Below are 24,110 nucleotides of genomic sequence, written 5' to 3' on the forward strand. Positions count from 1 at the left end.
GATCTGAATTAAGGCTGCAGGAAAGAGGTGGTATTATGCAGTGGAAAAAAAAGTCCAAGAGGAAGGCAGTATGAGAGACGACAAAAATGATCCCTGAATTGATTGACAACAGTGGGCTAGATGATAGAAAAGGGCAGGTTATGAAGAAGCTTGCAGGTCAACCTCTCTTAATGCTCCCAATCGAGGCGGGAGCTAGTGGAAACTGTTGCTCTCTGTAAGACAGTTGAATGCTGGTAAGGCCGTACCTGTTGTGATCCCTGGACTCTGCACTGACCTGTTGTGATCCCTGGACTCTGCACTGACCTGCTGAACTGATGAAAAGCCTAAAAACTGCTCTCTATCCGTACCGGCTCCCTCTAGACTATAAACTCATTGTGGCAGGGAATCTATTTATTGTTGCACTGTACTCTCCCAAGTGCTTAGTACAGTGCTCCGCACTCAGTAGGCACTCATTAAATATAACTGAATGAATGAACTAACACCACTTCTTCCTGTTTTTATTATTATCTTGTTATTTTGTTACTTCAATTTTTCCTTGTGGGTCCCTTGCTTTTTTTTCTCCCCTTTTATTTTCAGATTGGAAACCCTTGGGAGGGTCGGGGACCATGCCTAATTTTTCCTCCATTATACTTTTACCCTTCACTTACAGTACTTTGCACACAGTTTGATACTCACCCCACTCCCACAGCACTTACGGGCATATCCTTATACTCGGTTGCTTCCCCATCTATATTAATTTATTTTAATTTCTGTTTCCCCCATTAGATTATAAAATCCTAGAGGTCAGGGATTGAGTTTTCCTACTCTATTGTTTTGTACTCCTCTAAATGATTAGTGCAGTCCTCTGCACAAGTAAGCACTCAATAAATGCCACAGATTGATTGCCTTAGCAATCAATTAGCAAGGTATGATTCTTAAGAGTAAGAGAACTAGTGACCCTGTGAAATACCTTTCCTTTTTGAATATTTTTGTACTATGATTTTCTTTTATTAAATGAAAAGAAAGACTGCTTTGCAGGGAATCAGTTGAATTGCTCTTATTTACATTTAGTGAGCGCAACAGTCAGCAAAAAACCCAAGAATTTCTTTAAAATGTACAAATCACATTTACTGCACATCTAATTTATGCAAATGAAATGTATTGATACAGATGCGATTTTTTTCTAGAAAAAAGCATCACAACCAATCTCAAACACTCCTTTACCCAACAGCCTCCCAGATATTACCCAATAACAATCAATCATTGGTACTTATTGAGCACTTACTATGTGCAGAGTATTGTACTAAAAGCTTGGGAGAGTACAATACAACAGAATTAGCAGATACGTTCCCTACCCATAACATGTTTACAATCTAAAGACACTGAACCAAAACAGGACTGCATTTGCTGAATTCATCCGAACACTGAATTATCCATAAAGTGCTGAACATCTATATTAAATTGCTCCATTTAATAGCTCTTTCACAGGAGTGAGTTTCAAAATTAAGCAATACAATATTCAGTTCTCATACTCAACATCAATATCCTGAATGCAAAATGTAAATTGACAAAAGCAATGATGAACACATAATTTAGATATAACAGCCACGCTCTGAAAACATAATCAATGGGCAAACATATCAAAACCTACTGCCATTTTTTTTAAAATAACAAAAACATAAAGCGCTGATCAGCAATCGAACCCACCTATGCCTCTTTAAGAGTTTATAGTTTGTGCTACATCTAGCCAGGTATAGTTCTACCTATTTTAAACCATTTCTTCATATAGCCCTTGGAAAATTCCATACATTCAATAGAATTCGCTCTGTATAACTTTATTGTCCTTTTTTCCCCACCATACTTATAATCAATTAGAACCATTAAACAATTTCATTTCATAAAGGCAGAGGCTGAAAGTTTGTACAATTGTAGCAGAGAATTTGCCTCTATCAGTTTTGAGTTCCCTGAGGGAAAGGAACAGTGTTTAACCTTCATCCAGGTATTTATTCATTCATTCAATTCATTCAATAGCATTTATTGAATGCTTACTGTGTGCAGAGCGTACTGTAGTAAGTGCTTGGGAGAGTACAACAATAAACAGACACATTCCCTGCCCACAACAGACTTACAGTTTAGAGCCACAACAGACTTACAGTCTAGAGTGGGGGAGACAGACATTAATATAAATTACAGATATGTACATAAGTGCTGTGAGGCTGGGAGGGGGAAAGAACATCATTATCATTATTATTATTATTAGGGCCATCCAAGCTATATCAAAATATGGTAGACTGTTTTCGACATCAACTCTTCAAAAACAAGTTTCCCAATGCATATCTCCACATGAATCCTGCCTATTATTGTATCTTCAGAGTTAACTTTTTCACATTTGAATAACTGTATGTAGTTTCAAGCTCACTCACTGATTACCTCCACAACATCACTAAAATCTGTCCTTTCCTCTCCACTCAAAGTGCTACCACATTAATCCAAGCACTAATCCTTTTCTCCTTGATTACTGTATCAGCCTCCTTGCTGAACTCTCTGCCTCCTGTCTCTCCCCAGTCCAGTCAAGAGTTTACTCTGCTGCCCCAATTATTTTTCTACAAAAACATTCAGTCCATGTTTCCCCACTCCTCAGGAACCTACAGTGGTTGCCCATCAAACAGAAACTCCTTACCATCAGTTTTAAAGCACTCAATCACCCTCCTCCCTCACCTCACTCCTCTCCTACTATAACCCAGCCAACACAATTCGCTCCTCTGTCAACTCACTCACTGTGCCTCAATCTCGTCTAGGTTAACTATAGAGTTAAATTGTAGATTTTCATACTTCATATTCATAGTCCAGGAGTAAACTGTGCCATACAAAGGAAGAAAAACACGAGCAATAAAATCAATAGGAATCTAGAGAAATCAATTTCTGTCCTCTTCCTAGGAAGAAACCAACCTTCCCCATTTCTTTCAAGATAGGTGATTAATATGATCAAATTTTAAGAATAGTCAGACATGGAAAGCAACAAAAAGATCAGGGATTTGGAAAAAAAAAACAAGGAAGGGTGAGGAGAGGAACAAATTTTATCTGGTGCCTTGAACCTTCAAAATTAGCACTCTTTCACTTTTCAAATTCAAGCTTCTGTGAAATGCCTCCTAAATTTGACTTTATTGTATTTCAATCAATTGCCTGAATGAAGACTGTCATAAATAAAGCACAAGATCATAAATTTCTACAGAGACATAAAATCAAAGATAAGAGAAAACCCTCAATTGAATGCAAAAAAGGGAGAAGGAATACTAACCAAATAATCAGGAAATTGGAATTCCTAAATAAAATGGATCCTGAATAGTGTCCAGCTATATTCTAGAGGGATATAATGTTTGCTGTCCTGCACTGATATTGAGATTATTACCAAAGAGTCCCAAGTCATATTTCTACATTGATGTTTTCATTTTATGCTTTGTTGTAAATTATGAAGTAGTGGGTAAAGACAGCCTAGGATTTGCTTGGAAAGGAATAAAAAACCCCCACAAAACTATCTAGACTAAGACTGCCTGCTTAGGGCTATTTAAATATTATTCTGCAAGAAACAATATCTGACCAACACTTAAACCAAAGAATGCAAACATTTTTTAGATAGCTTCATCTCAAACTACATAATCATGAAAGACAACTGCCAAATTCTACATCCAAGTAACTGAACAAATTGGATACTTATTACAGAGATAATGAAGCATAAGCAGACAGTCCATTCTGATACTTCAATGTTTCTTCTGTTCTTTCCTTCAACAAATCCAAATAAAATATTTCTCTTGTTGCTCAGTAACTTAAATCTAATAGATAATCTGCTTAATATATAAAAATATAAAAATATGAATGACATGTTTATTAAATCACATAAGGGCTTAAAACTAAAACTATGAACAATTAAAACTGAAAATTATTAAAGATGACTTCAGCACAGATTGATAACAGATTGGGAGTAAGCGGTCATGGGCTCGAATTCCAGCTCTGCCACTTGTCAGCTGTGTGACTGTGGGCAAGTCACTTAACTTCTCTGTGCCCCAGTTCTCTCATCTGTAAAATGGGGATTAAGACTGTGAGCCTCATGTGACCCTGTATCTACCCCAGCGCTTAGAACAGTGCTCTGCACATAAGTGCTTAACAAATACCAACATTATTATTATTATAACCACTCTTCCTCCAATAAATTAAAATCAAGCAACTAAACCCAAAACCCAAAATGCATGTGCATATGGTCTGTTGTAATACTTCAATTCTCTTTGGATCTTAAGTTCTGCAGTTGTTTCATCAGGGATAGAAAGATTAGATAGCTTCATACAACTTCAGGCTGACATGCAAAACACACAACTAAGAAAATTATACTTTTAGCGTTTGTTGCATTTTCACCTTAAAAGAAATAAATTAACTTATTACACATTTAAATTTCACCGCTTCCAAGATACTGTGAGTAATATTTGTCAATCACTTACAAGGTGCCAAGCACTGTACAACAACTTTAGTCTTAAAATAATTCAAATAAAAGGGTTTATAATTTCATATTAATCATCAGGACTAGTAGAAACTGATATAAATCCACCAGTTTGATACTGTGAGCTTATTTATATTTCCTTGTACTGAACTTTAGCACAGATCCAAAGTATTTGGGCTCCTAATGCTGTTTTTAAAGGAAAATGCTATATAAATCCAAGATGATATTATTTAGTATCATGGGTTAGAATATGTCAGTGCAGTCGTAGCATCTAGTTCAGTGCCATGTATCTTTAGGCATTCAAAACATTCTAAATTAATTGAATTGAATCTCAAAGGACCGATTAAAAGGTAGCTCATCATTACCTCTACAAGCCAAACAATCTTACGAAATCTGTCTTACTGAGTCAGGCTTTGGAGGAAATCCAGTGCTGCACTGAATTACTGTACTGCGATTCAAGTCTACCTTCACAGAGATCATAACATGTATTTCAAGTCATAAAAAGAGAGAAGAGATATAATTAAAACAGAAGTACTGAAAGTTTTTAGTCACCCGGGGGTCAATAATTGGAGACGACTTCACCTCTTTTCAATTCAATCGTATTTATTGAGCACTTACTGTGTGCAGCGCACTGTACTAAGCACTTGGAAAGCACAATTCGGCAACAAATAAAGACAATCCCTACCCAACAACTGGCTCATAGTCTAGAAGGGGGGAGACAGACACAAAACAACTAGACAGGCATCAAAATTGTCAATATGAATAAATAGAATTATAGATATATACACATCATTAATAAAATAAATAGAATAATAAATATGTACATATTATATACAGGTGCTGTGGGTGGGGAGAGGGTAGAGCAGAGGGAGGGAGTCAGGGCAATGGGTGGCTCAGTCTGGGAAGGGCTCCTGGAGGAGGTGAGTTTTCAGTAGGGCTTTGAAGGGTGGAAGTGTGCTAGTTTGATGGATATGGGGAGGGAGGGCATTCCAGACCAGGGTTAGGACAACCCTAGTGTCTGAGAAGTGAGACGAGCCTTTATATGATTTTTTTTAAAATAATTTTTTGTCCAAGGGAACCCTTTTTTGCTAATTTAGTAAAATGAGAACTAATTTTCCAAATTGTCAAGATTCAGCAACTGAAAACCAAGACCTTCCTGTCTTGGAAAACTGAGTCTCAAAACTTGGGTCTCAGTGACACTGTCCTCTCCTGATTCTCCTATCTCTATGACCAATCCTCTTCAGTCTCTTTCGCCAGCTCCTCCTCTGCCTCCCACCCCAACTGAGGGGTCCCTTCAGACTCAGTCCTGAGTCACCTTTTATTCTCCAATTACCACTCACTCTCTGAGGGGCTCATCTACTCCCACAGCTTCAACCACCACCTTATGTAGACGACTCCTTAATCTACATCTCCAGTCGCCAACCTCTCCCTTTTTCTACCAATTTCACATCTCCTCTTGCCTTCAGAACATCCATTACCTGGATGTTGCCATGGGTGCCTCAAGCTCAACATGTCCAAAACTGAATTTCCCAACTACCCTCCAGAACTCTTTCCCAGCAACTTTCCCATCACTTTAGATATCCTCTCTGTCTCACAAGTCTTCAACCTTGGTATTATCCTTGACTCAACTCTCCCCTTCAACATGCATTTTCCACATCTCCATAATTTGCTCCTTCCTCTCCATCCAAACTGCTACCATATTGGTTCAAGCAATTCTCATATCCCTTCTAGACTACTTCATCATTCTCCTTCCTGACCTCCCTGACTCCAGTCTCTCTCCTCTCTGGTCCACACTACACTCTGCTGCTCAGATCATTTTTCGAAAAAAATCCATCAGCACATGATTCCCCTCGACTCAAGTACCTCTCAGGGTTGCCCATCCATCTCTAGCATCAGATTCAATCACCCAAATTACCCTCGCTCTTCTCCCACTACAACCCAGTCTGCACACTTCAGACCTCTGATGCCTACTTACTGTCCCTAGCTCTCGCCTTACCTGACGTTGACCCCCTTGCACACACCCTCCCTCCTCCCTGAAACTCTTTCCCCCTACATATCTGACATACCAGCAGGTTCTCCATTGTCAGTGCCCTATTAAAATCATATCTCCTCCAGGAAACCTTCCTTGATTATGCTCTCCCTCCTTATTCTCCCTCCTTAGGGCCTCACCCATGCTCTTAGTTCCACCCCCTAGGCACTTGGGTATTCACCCCACCCAGCTGGTATTTATGCAGATATCTTTATATTAGGTTGCTTCCTTTACCTGCAATTTATTTTAATGCCTGGCTCCCCCTGCTAGAGAGTAAGCTCCTTGAGGGCAGGAACTGTGTCTATCCAAGTGTATACCAAGCTCTTAGTACAATGCCTCTTCACAAAATAATCACCTAATAAATACCGCTGATTAATTTTAATCATAAACCACATCAGAAGCAAGACAAGACTGTTTTTCTATGCTTGCAAAGATACAAAGGTATACTGGAAATTACTAATTTAACAGGCGACTTCAAAGGGGTAAATATTTCAGTTTAATAAACTTATTTATTCCCAATATGAAATAGTACCTCTGGTAGCCTGCAAAGTTGTTACCAGAGACTAAGAAGTGAATTAGGATAATCTCGGTAATTAAGCACTTCAAGTAAAATGACTGCTAATATACTAATATTGGCAGAATGTGTCTGTACCCACTTTATAATTCATAGTCTGTTTTTACACAAAACCAAGACTTAGCAGGAGTAGAATTTTAAATTGAACAAAACTGCCTTCCTTATCAGGAATTCCTCTTCCTTTTATATCTAGCAGAATGAATGCCTCAAAAACATTTTGGTGATTCACAAATCTCAAGAACAAATAGAAAACATCAGTTCTCTATCCTGTTACAGTTACAGTTTCTAATTAACTAAGTGGGTCTCGTAATAGTCAATTCCATCCATTGAGAATTGCAAAAAGAAATGGTTCTGGGATTGTCCAAATGTAAGATGAAGAGCTATGAAACCATCTGAAAAGAGATCAGGAGGATATCTTGCTTTATAACAGCAAATCCAGACTAAGTTAAAGTGCTATAATGAAGCTTCAAAGTTGGTCCTAATGGTTTAGTAGAAAGAAGCATGGGTCTGGGAGTAAGACAAGTCCCTGTTTTTGTCACAGACAGCGAGCACTGTTTCATTTGATTATCTTGTATGTACACCAGTGTTTAATTCCTAGTAAATGCTTAATAAATGCCAAAAATTATTACTACTAAAGCAGAACAGAATATTAACTGTGGTACCAAAAGAATCATAAAGGAGGCTGTCCAAACATAAGCCAACATTTCAAAATATCCAACATTTAGTATTTGATGCGTGCACACAGATATCACCATCATCTATGGAATTCATATTTACACTGCTGTGTTCTCTACCACCCACCAAACCTAATATCTTTAGATGGCTGAAATCGGGAAATGATACACTCACATGCCATTCTAGATTCAAATAGTTGAAATTAGATATGACAGACCCGTTAATTTATGTATGTACACTAAACTAAAAATACGAGTTAACTAGTTTGGAGGTATTTCACGTGATAGCTCAGTTCATTGCTGTAAATGAGGAGTTAAATTGTAGCATTTATGATCGGTTTTAATAAAAGCCACTGTGATTCTATTGATATCTTCATGTTGAAAGGACTAGTCAGGTCATAAGATGTTAATGGAAAATTAATTTATTACTGAAGTAAATTCCACTTACACATCAATAAAATACGACACTTTTTGGTACTGAACTAAATTTGATTTTCAAGTTGATGTTTACAGAATCTAGTCTAGTCTAGAAAAGGAGGTGAAAAATTCATCATCCATTGTATCCTGATACAGTGTTTGGATATTACATGAGAGTCACAAAAAAACCCTTATCCTAGGTTAAATAATCATACCAATGTCAAAATGCTCCATTTTCATGGTTTCAATGATTTAAACTCTATGATCCAATTCATTATTTTTAAATACAGAAAGTTCTCATTGGAAGATTTTTACCTAAACATGATATTAAAAGACAGATCACAAATAGGAACTCATTTTTTTTTTACTGGTTAGAATTTCTGAAAAAGTGAAATTAAGAATAACTAAAACAAATGTATAGAATAAGTTGAATATATCAAGTGCAAACCTATTTGCCCATTCATAATGAATTTGCCAAAAACATTCTATTCTTAACTGCAATCTACCTTTACAAAAGCAACTGCAGGGTAACACCACAAAAATAGGCATTACATGTCATAGTTCTTAGCTAAATTCTAGTTACCAACTGTATTTTGAAACCATAAAATGTTATTCTCCAGTGAATAAATTATCTTTAAATATTGTTCTTGATTCCATGCTCTTATAATGCCTAAAGAATGAACTCTCTTTTTTTCCACAGATACATTTGAAGTGCTAAACTTAAATCTGTTGTTGATACATGGTTCTAATACAGGACATAGTTTAATCTAGTCACAGAATAACTCCTATACTTAGATTAAAAAAAAACCTCACTTCAGTGTACATGCAAGGATACAGACCTGCTCTGTTTTGAATACATCTTATTGGATACTATTTCATAAGTTGGTGAATTGTGTAAAAAATATACCACTTATTTCACTGTCTGTTTGAGCCAACAAACTAAATGGGAGGTAGAGGTGTGGCTTTTCTCTAGCTGCTGCTCTATTATTTGCAAGCTCACCACTAAGACTGTGAACTTCTCATGGGTTATGATCATGTCCACCAACTGTATTGCATTGTTCTCTCCAAAGTTCTTAGTATAGTGCTCTGCACAGAGTAAAAGCTCAAAAAATACCACTGATTGATATATTGGATAATACAAACCAAAGCAGCCTCACTTTCTAAATCTCACAAGCTAAACCTAAATGCAATATGTTGGATAGAAATCCTGAAAGATCATTCATATCAGTTAAAAAAAAAAGATCCAAATTCTCAGGCCCTCAAATCTGAAGTAACCACCTTAATTAATTTTTCATAAATGCATTTCTAACTCAGGGTATATGAGCTTTTTAAATATCTTTTTAAAAAATACCCTTTTAAAACAATTTAAAATGTAACCTACCCGACAGACTTATTTTGCTAGTTTCTATAAATTCAAGGAAAACGAGGCTCAACATATGGCTGTAAAATATTATCTAAGCATGATGAAGCTTGACCGCATCCACAGCGAATTATAGGTAAGAGTAGCAACAGAAGCTGCTCTGCCTATATTAGGTCACATTGCCCTCTGCAGTCGATTGAAATGAAATGAGCTCTGATTTTACAATTCCATCCATCCAAACAAGCAAAAGAATTTCGGCCTTTCAAATCTCCTTGTTTCCTAACCAAAACTCTAGAAACATCATTGTTTTCAAGATCTTATGGTTTCTACAATATAGGATGCCATTAGCTAGTAAATTTCAGTGTAATTTAAATATCCTGCTCCTCATTTTGCTCACCCTGCCCAATTTTAAAATTAAATATTTTGCTAACTTTCATGTGCCTGTAGGAAAATGACCGAAACGGGAACTGAATCCACATAAAAATCCACATAAAAATTCAATTAATCCACTTACCAAGAGGAACTTGTTCAAAACTGGGCTTACAGCTCCTTAATAATAAACCCCTAGTGAGAACATGTGTTATGGAAGAACTTGATGAATTAGCAATGTGCTACACTATTATTAAATAGAATATAAAAAAATTAAATTGATTAGAAAAATCTGCACTAATTTCTTGCCAATAAAGGATTATTTGATGGGGCTTCCACTGGAGCAGGGACTGCGGTCCAAGATGTGAAGGAGAGAAAGCAGGCACATACACACACATTTACACTCACTCCAGCTGGCAAGAGAGGTGGCAGAGGAGCCAATCGGTGGAACCCACCCTCAAAGGGTGCTTGCCAACTGCCCTTGATCCAGCTCTGAGCTCAAGGGGTCAGTGCTGTTGCTACTGCCAAAGGCTGCTTTCTGTGGCTTCTGGCATGTAGGGTGACCCAGGGAAACCATTCAATCCAACAATCAAGCAATGGTATTTATTGAACATTTACTGGTGCACAACACTGTACTTTGCACTTGGGAGAGTACAACAGAGTTGGTAGACACGTTCCCTGTCCACGGGGAGCTACAGTCCAGAGAGACAACACAGAACAGCTCCCAGAAATGGAAGCAAGAGGGGTCTTCATCCCTGAGCTGGAGAAAGAAGTCAGAGTGTCAACAGAGGTGGGGGTGGGTGGGTACCTTCAAAGGCATCCCTCACCTCCTAATCTCCTGCTGGAGCCGGCTGGCTTGGATGGGCTTTGCAGAACCTTCCAGAGGGTTGCAGGTGACCTGCAGGTTGCTAATATGACATATGTGGCCTGAGGAGAGGAATGAAAGTGAACAAGAATTTGGGAAAGTGGTCCTTTAAGACAAGCCTAGAGGAAGTGGAATTGGACTAAAGAGAAGACGGTGATGTGGGACAAACAAAAAATTTGGGAATACAGGATAAGAGATGATGAGTTTAAATTACATGAAGAAACATAGAAGGGAAGAATTCCCCTAAATAAAATAGATGGAAGCCACAGAAACAAATCACCAAGGGAAGTTTCGTTTTTTTTTTTAACTAAAAAACAAAAACAAAAAAGCACCAAACAATTCTCTCTAGGTAATTTAGGAGCAGTCCAGGCTGGAAGCAAGGAGATGAATTAGTTTGGCCGCTCAGGTCCCTTTCAGCCCTGTGATACCAAAAAATTTGTCACCCTGATTAAAGTAAAAATCACAAACATCAATTCAACTAAGGTTCCTGACAACTTCTACTTTTGACTTTTGTTGATTCTCACAGTTTAAAATGTAGAGGAAAAAAGTCATAGCTTGGTGCAAAGCCCTTAATTCAGTATTATATACCCAATGGGTAATTAACATTTCAACATTATTGAGAAAATAAGAGACATACCCAAAAGAAATTAAGCCCAACCCACATAATTGAATAGTTTTAAATAGTCATTCCCATAGCTTGAACACTTTAAAGAACAAATACATTCAGCATATAAAACTGTTAGTTTTAATTCACTGAATTTTTAACATTTACAAAAAAAGAGAACTAGATTCCTTTTCATGGTGGAAACCACTGCAGAGGACTAGCCCCAGACCGTCCCTGGGACCAAATGTCTATGGTGAAATCTTTTTGCACTGGAGAGGAAGAAGGAAGGACTCAATGCAGATCCCAAAACCTGCTCTTCATGAATGTTGTATATTCACTCAGAGGAGCAGCGTGGCCTAATGGATAGAGCATGGGCGCCTGGGAGTCAAGAGGACCTGGGTTCTAATCTTGGCTCTGCCACTTGTTTGCTTATGTGACCCTGGAGAAATCGCTTCACTTCTCTGTGCCTCCGTTTTCTAATCTGTAAAATAGGGATGAACACTGTGAGCCCCTTGTGAGACAGGAACTATGTTCAATCCTTTTACCTAGTATCTACCCCAGTGCTTAGTACAATGCCTGGCACATAGTAACAAATACCAATAATAATTAATATTACTATATACAGTTGTTTAATCATAGTTATTTATCTTGATTTCTCTACTTGGAAACATTTGTTTGTCTAGTTCCCCAATTATAAGGCAAATTTCTTTCAGGTAGGAAACATGTCCCTTCTTTATTTCAAACTTTCTAAGTGCTTTTGCCAGTGCATTGCACTATGTGGGCTCTCAAAGTATTAATACCACTGTTCTGCTACACTGAAAGCTCCTTGAAAGCAGACATTGTGTGCCCGGTCTAATGTACTCTCTAAAGCACTTAATACAGTGTTTTGCATAGAGTAAGTGCTCAATAAATACCAAAACTTACTATTACAAGCATAATTCCGGGTGCTTAGAGACCAGACCTGGGCTGGAGACAGGGGTATATAGAATGGGGCTCCCAGCAGCTCCACTGGATCTCCTAGACTAAGTCCAGGATGGTGTCAGACCAGAAGAACAAAGATTTTCTGTTCTCAATCCAGGGTTTTGAAGTACCAAACTATTGAGGTATCAGGCACTTCCACTTTATCAATCCCCCTCCATCTCTTCTTCCCCCTGCCACCCAGAGACACAAAACACAGTTTTACTTAGGGACACCAGAATGCTTGTTCCACTGATACGTTCAAAAATCTTCAGTTTCCCGAGGACAAAATACAGTACGATATTTTAATTTTCATACCCTGAGCTCCCCCTTGTGGTTGCAAAAGAATTGTAAAAGTGGGATGATGAAAAGGAAATAAACTGAAGAGAAAGAAAAAACACTGTAGAAGAGACATTAGTAATATCAGAAAGGTTCTTACGATCTGTTCATTTTTACAGAGTGCAGGACCAAAGATATCCTTTACAATCTCTCTGTTTAAATCAGGAGTATTAACTGAAATAATAGCAATCCAGAAATGTATAAAAGAAAATACTCAGTTTAGAGTAATCAATGTTTATTATTACTACTACTAATAATGGTATTTGTTAAGCACTTACTATATGCCAAGCACTGTTCTAAGCGTTGGGGTAGATACAAGTTAATCAGTTTGTCCCACGTGAGGCTCACAGTCTTAATCCCCATTTTTCAGATGAGGTAACTGAGCCACAGAGAAGTTAAGTGGTTTGCCCAAGGTTCCGCAGCACACAAGTGGCAGAGCCAGGATTGGAATCCACATCCTCTGTCTCTCAAGCCCAGGCTCTTTCCACTCACTGAGCCACGCTAGAGAAATTTCTCTTTCTCTCTAAAAAACAGAACAGCTCCATCTGTTTGCCTATTAAACAGTAGTTTATTGAAGATATTGAATATCGACTAATGTGTGCAGTGAAATCTCGACTAAGAATTCTAATATGCAGCCTCAAGTAAACATAATGTATTGAGACCTTCAGGGATGGGTAAAGATACGTGGGATTAATCCTACAGCCTTAGCCTTCAAAATACTTTTGCTCTATTGCCTTCAGAACTCAGAACTCACAAGATGAGCGCCTTATTGAAAAGGAGATGGAACTGACTAAAGATTATAAAGGGAATGGAAGCAAGTGAAAATGTCTAATTACTTACAGTGTTCAGAAAACAATCTTATTTTTCTTTATCTGTTATCCAAAACAAGAAAGGAAACTGAAAGAAAGTCATGAACCTTCTAATAGAAGTACGCCAGTAGGTGGTTAATAAGCTCAAAGAATGAACAATATCAAGTCTCCAAAGAAGACCTATCGCTGAGATGAATGAGAAAACATTCAGTTTTAAAAATAAATATCTTCAAAGGTGTTAAAATGCTTTGCTCACAAACTTAACATACTCTTTCCTTGAAGGTCATTATATTTTACTTTAGCTACATCTTTCTAACCATCTGCTTAAAGGATGGGATACTGTATATTAGATTCCCAAGTTTCACAAGACATGAATTTTGATAAAGGAGATTTCTATAGACATATTACGATAGCAGTAATTTCATTTGTTAAACACTTACTATGTGCCATTCACTGTATTAAGCACTGGGGTCGGTAGATGATGATCAGATTGGACACAGCTCCAAACGTATATGGAGTTCATAGATTTAATCCCCATTTTATAGATGAAGGAACAGAGAAGTTAACTGACTTGCCCAAGATCACATGGCAGGCAATTCGTGGAGTTGTGATTAAAGCGCAGGTACACTGACTCCTAGACCTGTGCTCTTTCTTCTAGACCATGCTGCTTCTCAATCCTATAGACTTTAAGTACACTTCAAAAAGCAAAGAAGTGAGAATGATAGAGTCCATGGTTTTGATTGTGAATTTGTACAGGGCAGAAGCCTCGGCTATCTAAATAATTTTGAAGGGTGCCCAACACAGACTGCTCTATTTGTAGGGCTAGACAAATGCTTCTGACATATAGTCTGATTATCAAAGAGGGACTTTTTCTCTTGTTCCCTAAGTAGACATAAATTGTCCTCATTTAAATTCTCTCAGATTGTGCCAATCACTGATGTTTGGTCTGGTTCTTTGATTTACAACCCTTAGTACTTCTTTTTTCATGGGTACCCAGAATGCTGGAAATAAGTTGCATTAATACTGAGTGACAGTGTTTCTGTCAAGTAAAGCATGCAGTATCATGATGTCTTGATTCAGTACAGTGATATAATGAAGTGTTAAAAATATCATAGTTATTAAGGTTTCCTGCAAGGAATGTTTTTTTATTAACATTAGAAACTTGATGGAGAATTCATAAGTGGCATTTACATCTATTTATGACAGCAGGACTCTTACCTGAGGGTTCCAGGTTGGGTCCAGTTTTCTCACTGCAGCAACATACTCCTGCATGGCTTGCTTGGGGCTTGCTTCTCCCAGTGCTTTCCATGCTTCCCTAGAGTGCAGAAGAAAACCCCAACATACGATCTTTTGACTAACAGTGAAAATTGTATAATCAGCCTGTTTATTAATAATAATAATAATGATAAGAACTATGGTATTTGATAAGTGTTTACTATGTGCAAGGCACTGTACTAAGCACAGGGGTGAATACAAGCAAATTGGGTTGGACCCAGTCCCTGTCTCACATGGGGCTCACAATCTTAATCCCTATTTTACAGATGAGGTAACTGAGGCACAGAGAAGTGAAGTCACCCAGTAGGCAAGTGGCAGGGTGGGATTAGAAGCCATGACCTTTTGACTCGCAGGCCCATGCTCCATCCACTAGGCCATGCTGCTTCTTAAAGTTTATTCCCTTTTACCAGTAGAAGATCCACATCTCCACATCCACATCTCCTTTACATTAGGTTTACAGAAACACTTGGATCTGCCAGGACACAAATGTTCATTGCCCATTTTGGACAGAACACAATGGCAGGATTAGGGAAAGTTCTTCTAAGTGCATCTGTGTGGCTACAGCACAACCCAGTGTGGGAAGAGCAAGCTGTCCGCATGCATGTGGCTTCGGACAAGAGCGAGCCTACAAAGTGAGTTTTCCTTTACTCATGTTCTGCAAGAAAGTGACCCTCATGTTACAGGAAAACAGAGTGTATATTTTATCTTGATGAAAGATTTGGAATTCCAGGGACCTTTATTTATTCAAGTTGACACCGCTGCACCTCAGTTAAACTAGGGATAAAAAAAGCCCTCCCTTCCTTTACCTTTAACATATACTGAAGTATAACCAATCCAATAGGTCACCAGAGTAAACAGCATAGTTTAAGAATGTCTTAGGTAAGAGCGGATTCTTCTAATCTCTCTACCTACTGCTTGTTTGTCATTATCACAATTGAACAGAGGGAGGAAGGGAGGGAGAGAGATTAACTAAAGAACATGCTAATCTTTTTACTAATTCCCAACAGCCTAAAAGATTCCTAACAGTTGACTAGAAATCCAAGGATTTGTCTTACCATTTCTGTTTCCCCTCAAAGTCAAAGAAGCCTGGTTTGGGAACATTGCAATTTCCAACTTTGACCTAAAGAGAAAAAAGTAAAACTTAGAAAGTGATTACATGCAGTGCATATATTATCACGGTAATAAGTTCAAACCCTCATGTTACACTAGTCATATTTATGACAGCAAGGTAGCTATTTTCCCTAAGATTAAATAACATTTTGATCAACAGTATATTCACACTATTCAGGAGGAAAAATAAAAAATGCTTAATGTTACCGCAAATGCACTTAGGCATTTCTGAATTTCAATTAGTTAAAAAGCTATTCTGCATCACTCAAAAATGACCATAACACAAATTTTGCTTCCCAGCTAATGTAGCCTCCCACACCAAAAGCCACCTCTAGTAGTATTGCCTTTTTAAATACATGTGATTCTCTTGAAAGCAACTGTTCAAGTAAGTTCCACTAAAGCAGGACTCTCCCAGCTAAAAAAAAAAACACTCTTGGAAGAATTCTGAAATCTAAATAAGTTCTGGAATAATTCTGGATGGCATCAAAGTATGTTTTCAAGTTGAGGCCTTCCAATCAAGTGGAATTGTCAACCTGCATGAGTCTGTTTCACACTACTCGACTTCCACAAGTGTAACCATTTAAACGGATGGACAAAACCGTTCCTATCATCAAAAGTGACTTATTGGTCACGAAATCATAAATCTTGCTTCTTTATGTTTTTGTTTACAAAGAACTTTTTCTGACTAGCTATATCCTACCTCAGAAATGAATTTGTCTATTAGATGCATTGGGATCCATATCACTCAGCCAGTTAACAAGTGTGACCTAGCCCTCTGTCAATCCACATCATTTAGGATATATATGCTGACTTTGTTGTATTGTACTCTCCCGAGTGCTTAGTACAATCCTCTGCACATAGTAAGTGCTCAATAAATACCCCTTATGATATATCCTGACAAGTACACCTGGGAAGCCACATGACCTAGAATAAAGAGCATGGGCCTGGGAGTTAGGCCCTGTGTTTTAATCTGAGTTCTTCCGCTTTCCTGCTGTGTGATCTTGGGCAAGTCACTTAACTTCTCTGTGCCTCAGTTACTTTATCTGCAAAAGAGGGATTCAATGCCTGTTCTTTGTCCTACTTAGACTGTGAGCCCCATGTGGGACCTTATCACCCAGCAATTAGTTTGGTGTTCAACAAATACCAAGATTATGATTAAACCCATTGTAACAAACTTCTAACCTAAGATAGTTGTTAGACTGAATGTGGGTCTAAGGGCCAGGGAAATGACAAGGAGATAAATATCACAAGTATTCTATCTTCTAAACTTGTTTATAGGACTAATTTCCTGAAGTGGGAAATCTGTCAATTTCATAGTATATTACAAATTGACTATGAACCCCCACACACACATTGGCCTGAATTCGTCAAACTCTCAGTACACTGTCATACAAGTCACTGTCAAGTAGTAAATACTTTTGTGGGAAATGATGATAATATTCAAAATGGAAATACCCAAAGTTAAGGACTTTTTCCAATAAACCAGAACCATTAAAGTCATTCTATGTCCTGCTACCATTTAAATAACATTAATATAAATGGACATCAACAGACAAATCAAGTAAACAAATTACAGTTGTTTCCCACCCAAAAGGCAGATGTGAAAATATAAATCCAAGAGTGCATCTGTAAGGCAAATACTTTCAAATTACACCATATTTTCAGTCTGAAAAACATGCTTCCCTTTATATAATATTTGTCTAAGTGAACAGTGAGTAAGGAGGCATTTATTTGGAAAGCACACCTCAATTGAACAGAAATAAAATTTGGAAATAAAGGTAGGAATTACAGAGCAACAAATGATGTAAACTGGTTTGCACAGGAAGGTACTGTGGCCTCAGTCATGGCTTCCAACCTATCATTTGGATGTGGAGGGTAAACTCAGAACCAAGTAGGGAGGGAAGAGTGCGGGAAGTTGCTGGTGAAACCACACTGTCCCTTACCTGTTGCTGTCATGCTCTCTGGCTCAGAAAGTTCTAGTCCTCTCTTTCCCCACATGTTTATGCTAGTATTTATTTCTCAGCTGTTTCCCAGGGCTTTAATAGCCTGGAGAGAGGGAGCCAGGACAAATTCAAGAGAAAAGGGCAAGAGAGGGGACACCAGACAACAGCAACCTTAGAGGTTAGGTTCAATTGCCCCCAACACCTCTAGCAGTGGGCACGCATGCCCACTAGGGATGTAAAAATATTACAAGTCTTCGGATTTGTGATATAATTGGTTCCTGACAACTGTATCCTAACTCAAAATGTAAGTTGGAACCAAGTTTATCACTAGAACAATGTTAGGAATGGAGAACTGGCTCCTTAATCAAGGCCAGAAATCCTATTTTTCACCAAGATTACCCAGAATTGTATCTACCCCAGCACTTAGTACAGTGCTTGGCACGAAGGAAATGCTTAACAATTACTACAATTACTTTTATTATTTGTGTGCTCAATTCAATATGAACAATACAGGCCCGTTAATGTACTTACATTGAGTCAATTGCACAATGTGACAGCAAACATACTTCATCAGAAGGAAAATAAATTAGTGGACCTTTATTTTGTTAATGAAATGTACATTGCCTTGATTCTATTTATTTGCTATTGTTTTAATGAGATGTTCATGCCCTTGATTCTATTTATTGCTGTTGTTCTTGTCTGTCCGTCTCCCTCGATTAGACTGTAAACCCGTCAAGGGCAGGGACTGTCTCTATCTGTTACCGATTTGTACATTCCAAGCACTTAGTACAGTGCTTTGCACATAGTAAGCACTCAATAAATACTATTGAATGAATTGAATGAATGACCAAGTTACCCTCCTCCCTCCTGTGGGGCTTCTCCTATTTCAATACACCTGCCTTCTTCAAACTTTTCTCCCTCCCCTCCACCCAATCTCAGCTTTTAAAATCGTTTAAAATTTCCACATTGTTCTCAGGCATCTCCCCCTGTTAGTACCATAAGGGAGGGTAGTATTATGAAGTCAAATCCAATGTGCTGAACAGCAGAAATATGATGCAAATTTAATAACGCTCTGTCATTTGTTCTAACAGGTACTGTCAAACTCAGGACTGTCTTGGTGACTGACAATTAATTTTATAGTTAATCTGTAAAATTTCCCTTTGTCTCCTCCCTTCTTTTCTGGTGGCAGAATCACTCTCCTGCCTTGATGCCCACCCATTTGCATAGCTCTCAGCAGGGCAGGCTTCTATCGGGCATATGGAGATGGCGGGAGAGGTGTGGAAATACGGATATGGACAGTAGGGTAGGCAGCTGCTGTGCACAGAGGTGAAGAAAGCTTGTTAACAACTAGGTTGTTGGACAATATAATTTTAATAGTTGGATGGGGTACATTAAAAATATTTCCTTCCCTAAGGTGTACATGCATCAGATACTCTTCTAATACATTTGTCAGTTGCACAGATTCGAACACCTGAGTTCCAGATTGGAAAAAGGTATTTACTGGGATTGATACACTGTGATAAGGCAGGACTTTGTCTTGGTTATTGTTATGGCACGATTATTCCCTTAAGAACCTCAAAAATCTTTAACTGCCACATTGGGTGGCAATAACTTTGTGAGATTAAGTGGTGGACACGAAATGTATTTTAGACATAGAGGCGGGTTTAGAAAAGTGTTCGAGCCCGTTCAAGAAGTTAGTTTGGATACTGGAAGCTAAGATTCTTATTTCCTAATATCTTTAAAGCGCTTACTATGTGACATGTTGTGACATAGACACTGGGGTAGGTACAGGGTAATCACGTTCCAGTCCCTGTCCCTTCCAGTCTTAATCCCTGTTTTACAGATCCTCTTGACTGTGGTCAGGGAACGTGTCTACCAACTCTGTTCTACTGTACTCTCCTAAGTGCTCAGTACAGTGCTCTGCCCACAGTAAGTGCTCAATAAATTTGACTGATTGATGAGAAAACTGTGACTCAGAGGTGAAGTGACTTGCCCAAGGTCACATAGCAGAAAAGCAGCAGAGCAGGGATTAGAACCCATGTCCACTGATTCCCCGTCCCAGGTTCTTTCCACAAGGCCACTACCTGCTTCTGACCAAAAGGAGATTTCAAAGCCGAGTTCGAACTCAGAGACCATCCAGTGTGCAAGGCGCTTATGGCCAAACTTCGCCATGCACTCATTCAATAGTTTTTATTGAGCGCTTCCTGTGTGCAAAGGACTGTACTAAGTGTTTAGGAGAGTACAATATAACAGACACACTCCTGCCCACACAAGTTCAAACCTGTCATGTTGTCCCTGGCTGGCCCATCGTCTCGGTCCCTCCTTCTCATTCATTCATTCATATTTGAGTGCTACCTGTGTGCAAAGCGCTGTACTAAGCGTTTGGTAGAATACAGAACAACAAACAGACACACTCCTGTCCACAACTTGCTCACCCCTGTCACGTTGTCCCTCGCAGGCCCCTCGTCTCGGTCCTTCCTTCTCATTCATTTGTATTTATTGAGTGCCTCGTGTGCACAGCACTGTACTGAGGGCTGGGGAAAGTACACTACAGCAATAAAGAGAGACAACCCCTGCCCACAACGAGTTCACAGTCTTGAGAAGCAGCGTGGCTCAGCGGCAAGCACATGGGCTTGGGCAGCTGTGGCTTCTCATCCTGTCCCCGCCACCTGCCTGCAGTGTGACCTTGGGCCAGTCACTTCCCTTCTCCTGTCCTCCGTTACCTCATCTGGAAAATGGGGATTTAAGCCTGGGGGCCCCACGTGGGTCAACCTTCCTCCGATTAGTCTGACTGAGCCTCCCTGTCCCTCTGCTCCCCCTTCCCCTCCGCACTGTGCTCATTTGTATATATTATTACCCTATTTATTTTCTTAATGAGGTGTATATCTCCTTGATTCTATTTATCTTGATGATGTCGCCTTGTGTTTGTTTTGTTCTGTTTTGCTTTGCTGTCTGTCTCCCCCATTTAGACTGTGCGCCCATCACTGAGCAGGGATTATCTCTATCTGTTGCTGAACTGTCCATTCCAAGTGCTTAGTACAGTGCTCTGCCCATAGTAAGCGCTCAATAAATACTATTGAATTAGTCTGTGAGCCCACCATTGGGCAGGGACTGTCTCTGTTGCCGAATTGTCCATTCCAAGCACTTAGTACAGTGCTCTACACATAATAAGCGCTCAATAAATACTATTGAATGAATTGAACGAACCTTGCATCTGCCCTGGCGCTCAGAGCAGCGCTTAGCACCTAGCAGGGGCTGAAGGAATGGCATCATTATCGTGATTATAATAATAGTAGTAATCATAATGGTGGTCTATGTGAAGCATCAGCGTGGCTCTGTGGAAAGAGCCCGGGCTTGGGAGTCAGAGGTCATGGGTTCGAATCCAGCCCTGCCACTTAGCTGGGTGACTGTGGGCAAGTCACTTCACTTCTCTGTGCCTCAGTCCCCTCATCTGTAAAATGGGGATGAAGACCGTGAGCCTCACGTGGGACCACCTGATCACCCCGTATCTCCCCCAGCGCTTAGAACAGTGCTCTGCACAGAGTCAGCGCTTAACAAACACCGACATTATTATCATTATGTGCAAAGCCCTGTTCTAAGCTTTGGTGGGGCTCCCAGTCTTAACGCCCCTTTGCCAGATGAGGCAACGAGGCCCAGAGACTTGCCCCAGTGACCCAGCTGACGAGCGGCGGAGGCGGGATTCGAACCCACGACCTCTGACTCTCCAGCGCGGGCTGTGCCCCCCCCCCCCCGAGCCCCGCTGCTGGCAGGGCAGTCTCCGAGGGCCCCCTTACCTGCTTGTACCTGGCGTACAGGTAGAGGAGCTGCTCCCTGCTGGCCGCCTGCACCAGGCCCTGCAGGTGCGCCGCGGCCTGCTCGAAGAGGTGGCAGAGCTGTTTGGACGCCTCCCCGGGGGCCGCCGCCTCGTCTTCCGAGCTCAGCTCGCCCCCGCTGCCGCCGGCCCCCGCCCCCCCCACCGCGGGCGCGGCCATGGTTCCCCGCGGCCGCGCGCACGCCGGGCGGGGCCGCGCACGCCGACCCAGCCCGCGGGGGTCCGCCCGCCTTCGGGGTCCCCCGCGCCCGCCGAGCCCGGCGGCCTCCGGAGGCCGAGCGGCCACCGCCTCACGGACGGGACCGACCGCTCCAGCCGGAGGAACCGCGCCTCCGCCGGGGGGACGGGGGTGGGGGGTCGGGGGGGTCTGGGGGGTCGGGGGCAGGAGGAGGAGGAGGAAGAGAGTGCGCCGCGGGACGGTGCCACCGCGATCGGGGCCGGCGGAAACACGGAGCGCGGGAGAAAGGTTCCGGCCGCTCCGTCTCCCCTAGCAACAGCCCGGCCTTCCCCTGCCCGGGGAAAGAGGAAAACGGCTGTCAACCGTCGGACAAACAGGTCACCTCTTGGTGCCTCAGTTTCCCTCCATGCGGGGCCCGCTCTTCTTCCCTGGAATGCCGTGAGTACTACTTCTGTTGCTGTCTCTCTCTCCCCTTCTAGACTGTCAGCCCGTTGTTGGGCAGGGATTGTCTCTCTCTGTTGCCGAATTGTAATCATAATAATAATGTTGGTATTTGTTAAGCGCTTACTATGTCTCTGGGCCGCGGTTGCCTCATCTGTCAAATGGGCTTTAAGACTGGGAGCCCCACGTGGGACAACCAAATCAGTGCTTTGCACATAACAATAATAATAATAGTGTTGGTATTTGTTAAGTGCTTACTATGTCTCTGGGCCTCGGTTGCCTCATCTGTCAAATGGGCATTAAGACTGGGAGCCCCACGTGGGACAACCAAATCAATGCTTTGCACATAATAATAATAATAGTGTTGGTGTTTGTTGAGCGCTTACTATGTGCAGAGCACTGTTCTAAGCGCCGGGGTAGATACAGGGTAATCAGGTTGTGGCATGGGAGGCTCACAGTCCTAATCCCCATTTTACAGATGAGGTAACTGAGGCCCAGAGAATTTAAGTGACTTGTCCAAAGTCACACAGCTGGCAAGGGGTAGAGCCGGGATTAGAACCCATGACCTCTGACTCCCAAGCCCGTGCTCTGTCCACTGAACCACACTGTACCTTCCAAGCATTTAGTACAGTGCTCTGCACACAGTAAGTACTCAATATATATGAATGAACGAGCGGTCAGTAAACTAGTCTTGAAGTCTGTCAGGAGGGAGACATGTCAATGCTTCATTCTTTCACATTAGTGTCGGCCGCCCTCCACCAGGCCCGCAGTTGGGAGACTACAATGTGATAGCAATGTTGGGATTTATTAAGCGCTTACTATGTGCCAAGCACTGGAATAGATACCAGGTCCTCATGTCGTCCCACATGGGCTCACAGTCTTAATCCCCATTTTACAGATGAAGTCACTGAGGCCCAGAGAAGTGAAGTGACTTACCCAAAGTCACATGGCTGACAAGTGGTGGAGTTGGGATTGGAACCCACGACCTTTGAATCCCAAACCCGTGCTCCTTCCACTGAGCCACCTTGCTTCTCTGTACCAGACATATGCCCTGCCCACAACAAGCTGACAGTTTCAAGTATCCATCCCAACGGTACTGGGTACCGCAGCCGCTCAAAAAGGAAATGGAAGGCATAATAATAATAATGTAGTTATTTGTTAAGCGCTTACTATGTGCCGAGCACCGTTCTCAGCGCTGGGGTAGATACAGGCTAATCGGCTTGTCCCACGTGAGGTTCACAGTCTTTATCCCCATTTTACAGATGAGGGAACTGAAGCACAGAAAAGTTAAATGACTTGCCCAAAGCCACACAGCTGACAGGCGCCTGAGCTGGATTAGAACCCATGACCTCTGACTCCTAAACCCGGGGTCTTTCCACTGAGCCACGCTGCTTCTCTTGTCATCTTTTTCATATTCGCAGAGTGCATCTCCTTCTCAATCAATAGCATTATGGGACATCTATTCTGGGAAGAGCACTGTAATATGTATTTGGGAGTAACTTGAGTTAGAGTCAAGTTCCGTGTTTACAAGGTACAGACCCAGTGTGTCTTTCCCAATATTCATTCAATAGTATTTATTGAGTGCTTATTATGTGCAGAGCACTGTACTAAGTGCTTGGAATGTACAATTTGGCTGCAGATAGAGACAATCCCTGCCCATTGATGGGCTTACAGTCTAATACATCTTACAATATCATCTGCCGATGGTCCCACTAACCTTTCTTCAAGAACTTACCAAACTTCTACCTTCTTCACAAAGCCTCGGTCAACTAAATGGATGATTCCTATAGCCATTTGAGCAGAGTTGCTTAATGAAAAGAGAATTGGCTTTTTCGGGTTTTTTTGCCCGCTCTCCACGTTTCACTT

The 24,110-nt window shown here is 40.8% G+C and overlaps 1 protein-coding gene across 4 annotated transcripts in view; it reads right to left on the reverse strand.

The window, feature by feature from the left end:
- Window positions 1-21,801, reverse strand: part of ACBD6 (acyl-CoA binding domain containing 6) — a 107,548-nt gene extending 85,747 nt beyond the window's left edge. For all 4 annotated transcript variants that reach the window (XM_029081128.2, XM_029081127.2, XM_029081126.2 and 1 more), the window contains exons 1-3: window positions 21,588-21,801; window positions 15,796-15,860; window positions 14,684-14,780 (exon numbers count right to left, since the gene is read on the reverse strand). In XM_029081128.2, the coding sequence (XP_028936961.1) occupies window positions 14,684-14,780; window positions 15,796-15,860; window positions 21,588-21,785 (360 nt within the window). In that variant the 5' untranslated portion in view covers window positions 21,786-21,801. The remainder of the gene's footprint in view (window positions 1-14,683; window positions 14,781-15,795; window positions 15,861-21,587) is intronic.
- Window positions 21,802-24,110: the final 2,309 nt, after the last annotated feature.

Source organism: Ornithorhynchus anatinus, chromosome 16 (assembly GCF_004115215.2).
Source record: "Ornithorhynchus anatinus isolate Pmale09 chromosome 16, mOrnAna1.pri.v4, whole genome shotgun sequence".
Taxonomy (NCBI): Eukaryota; Metazoa; Chordata; class Mammalia; order Monotremata; family Ornithorhynchidae; genus Ornithorhynchus; species Ornithorhynchus anatinus.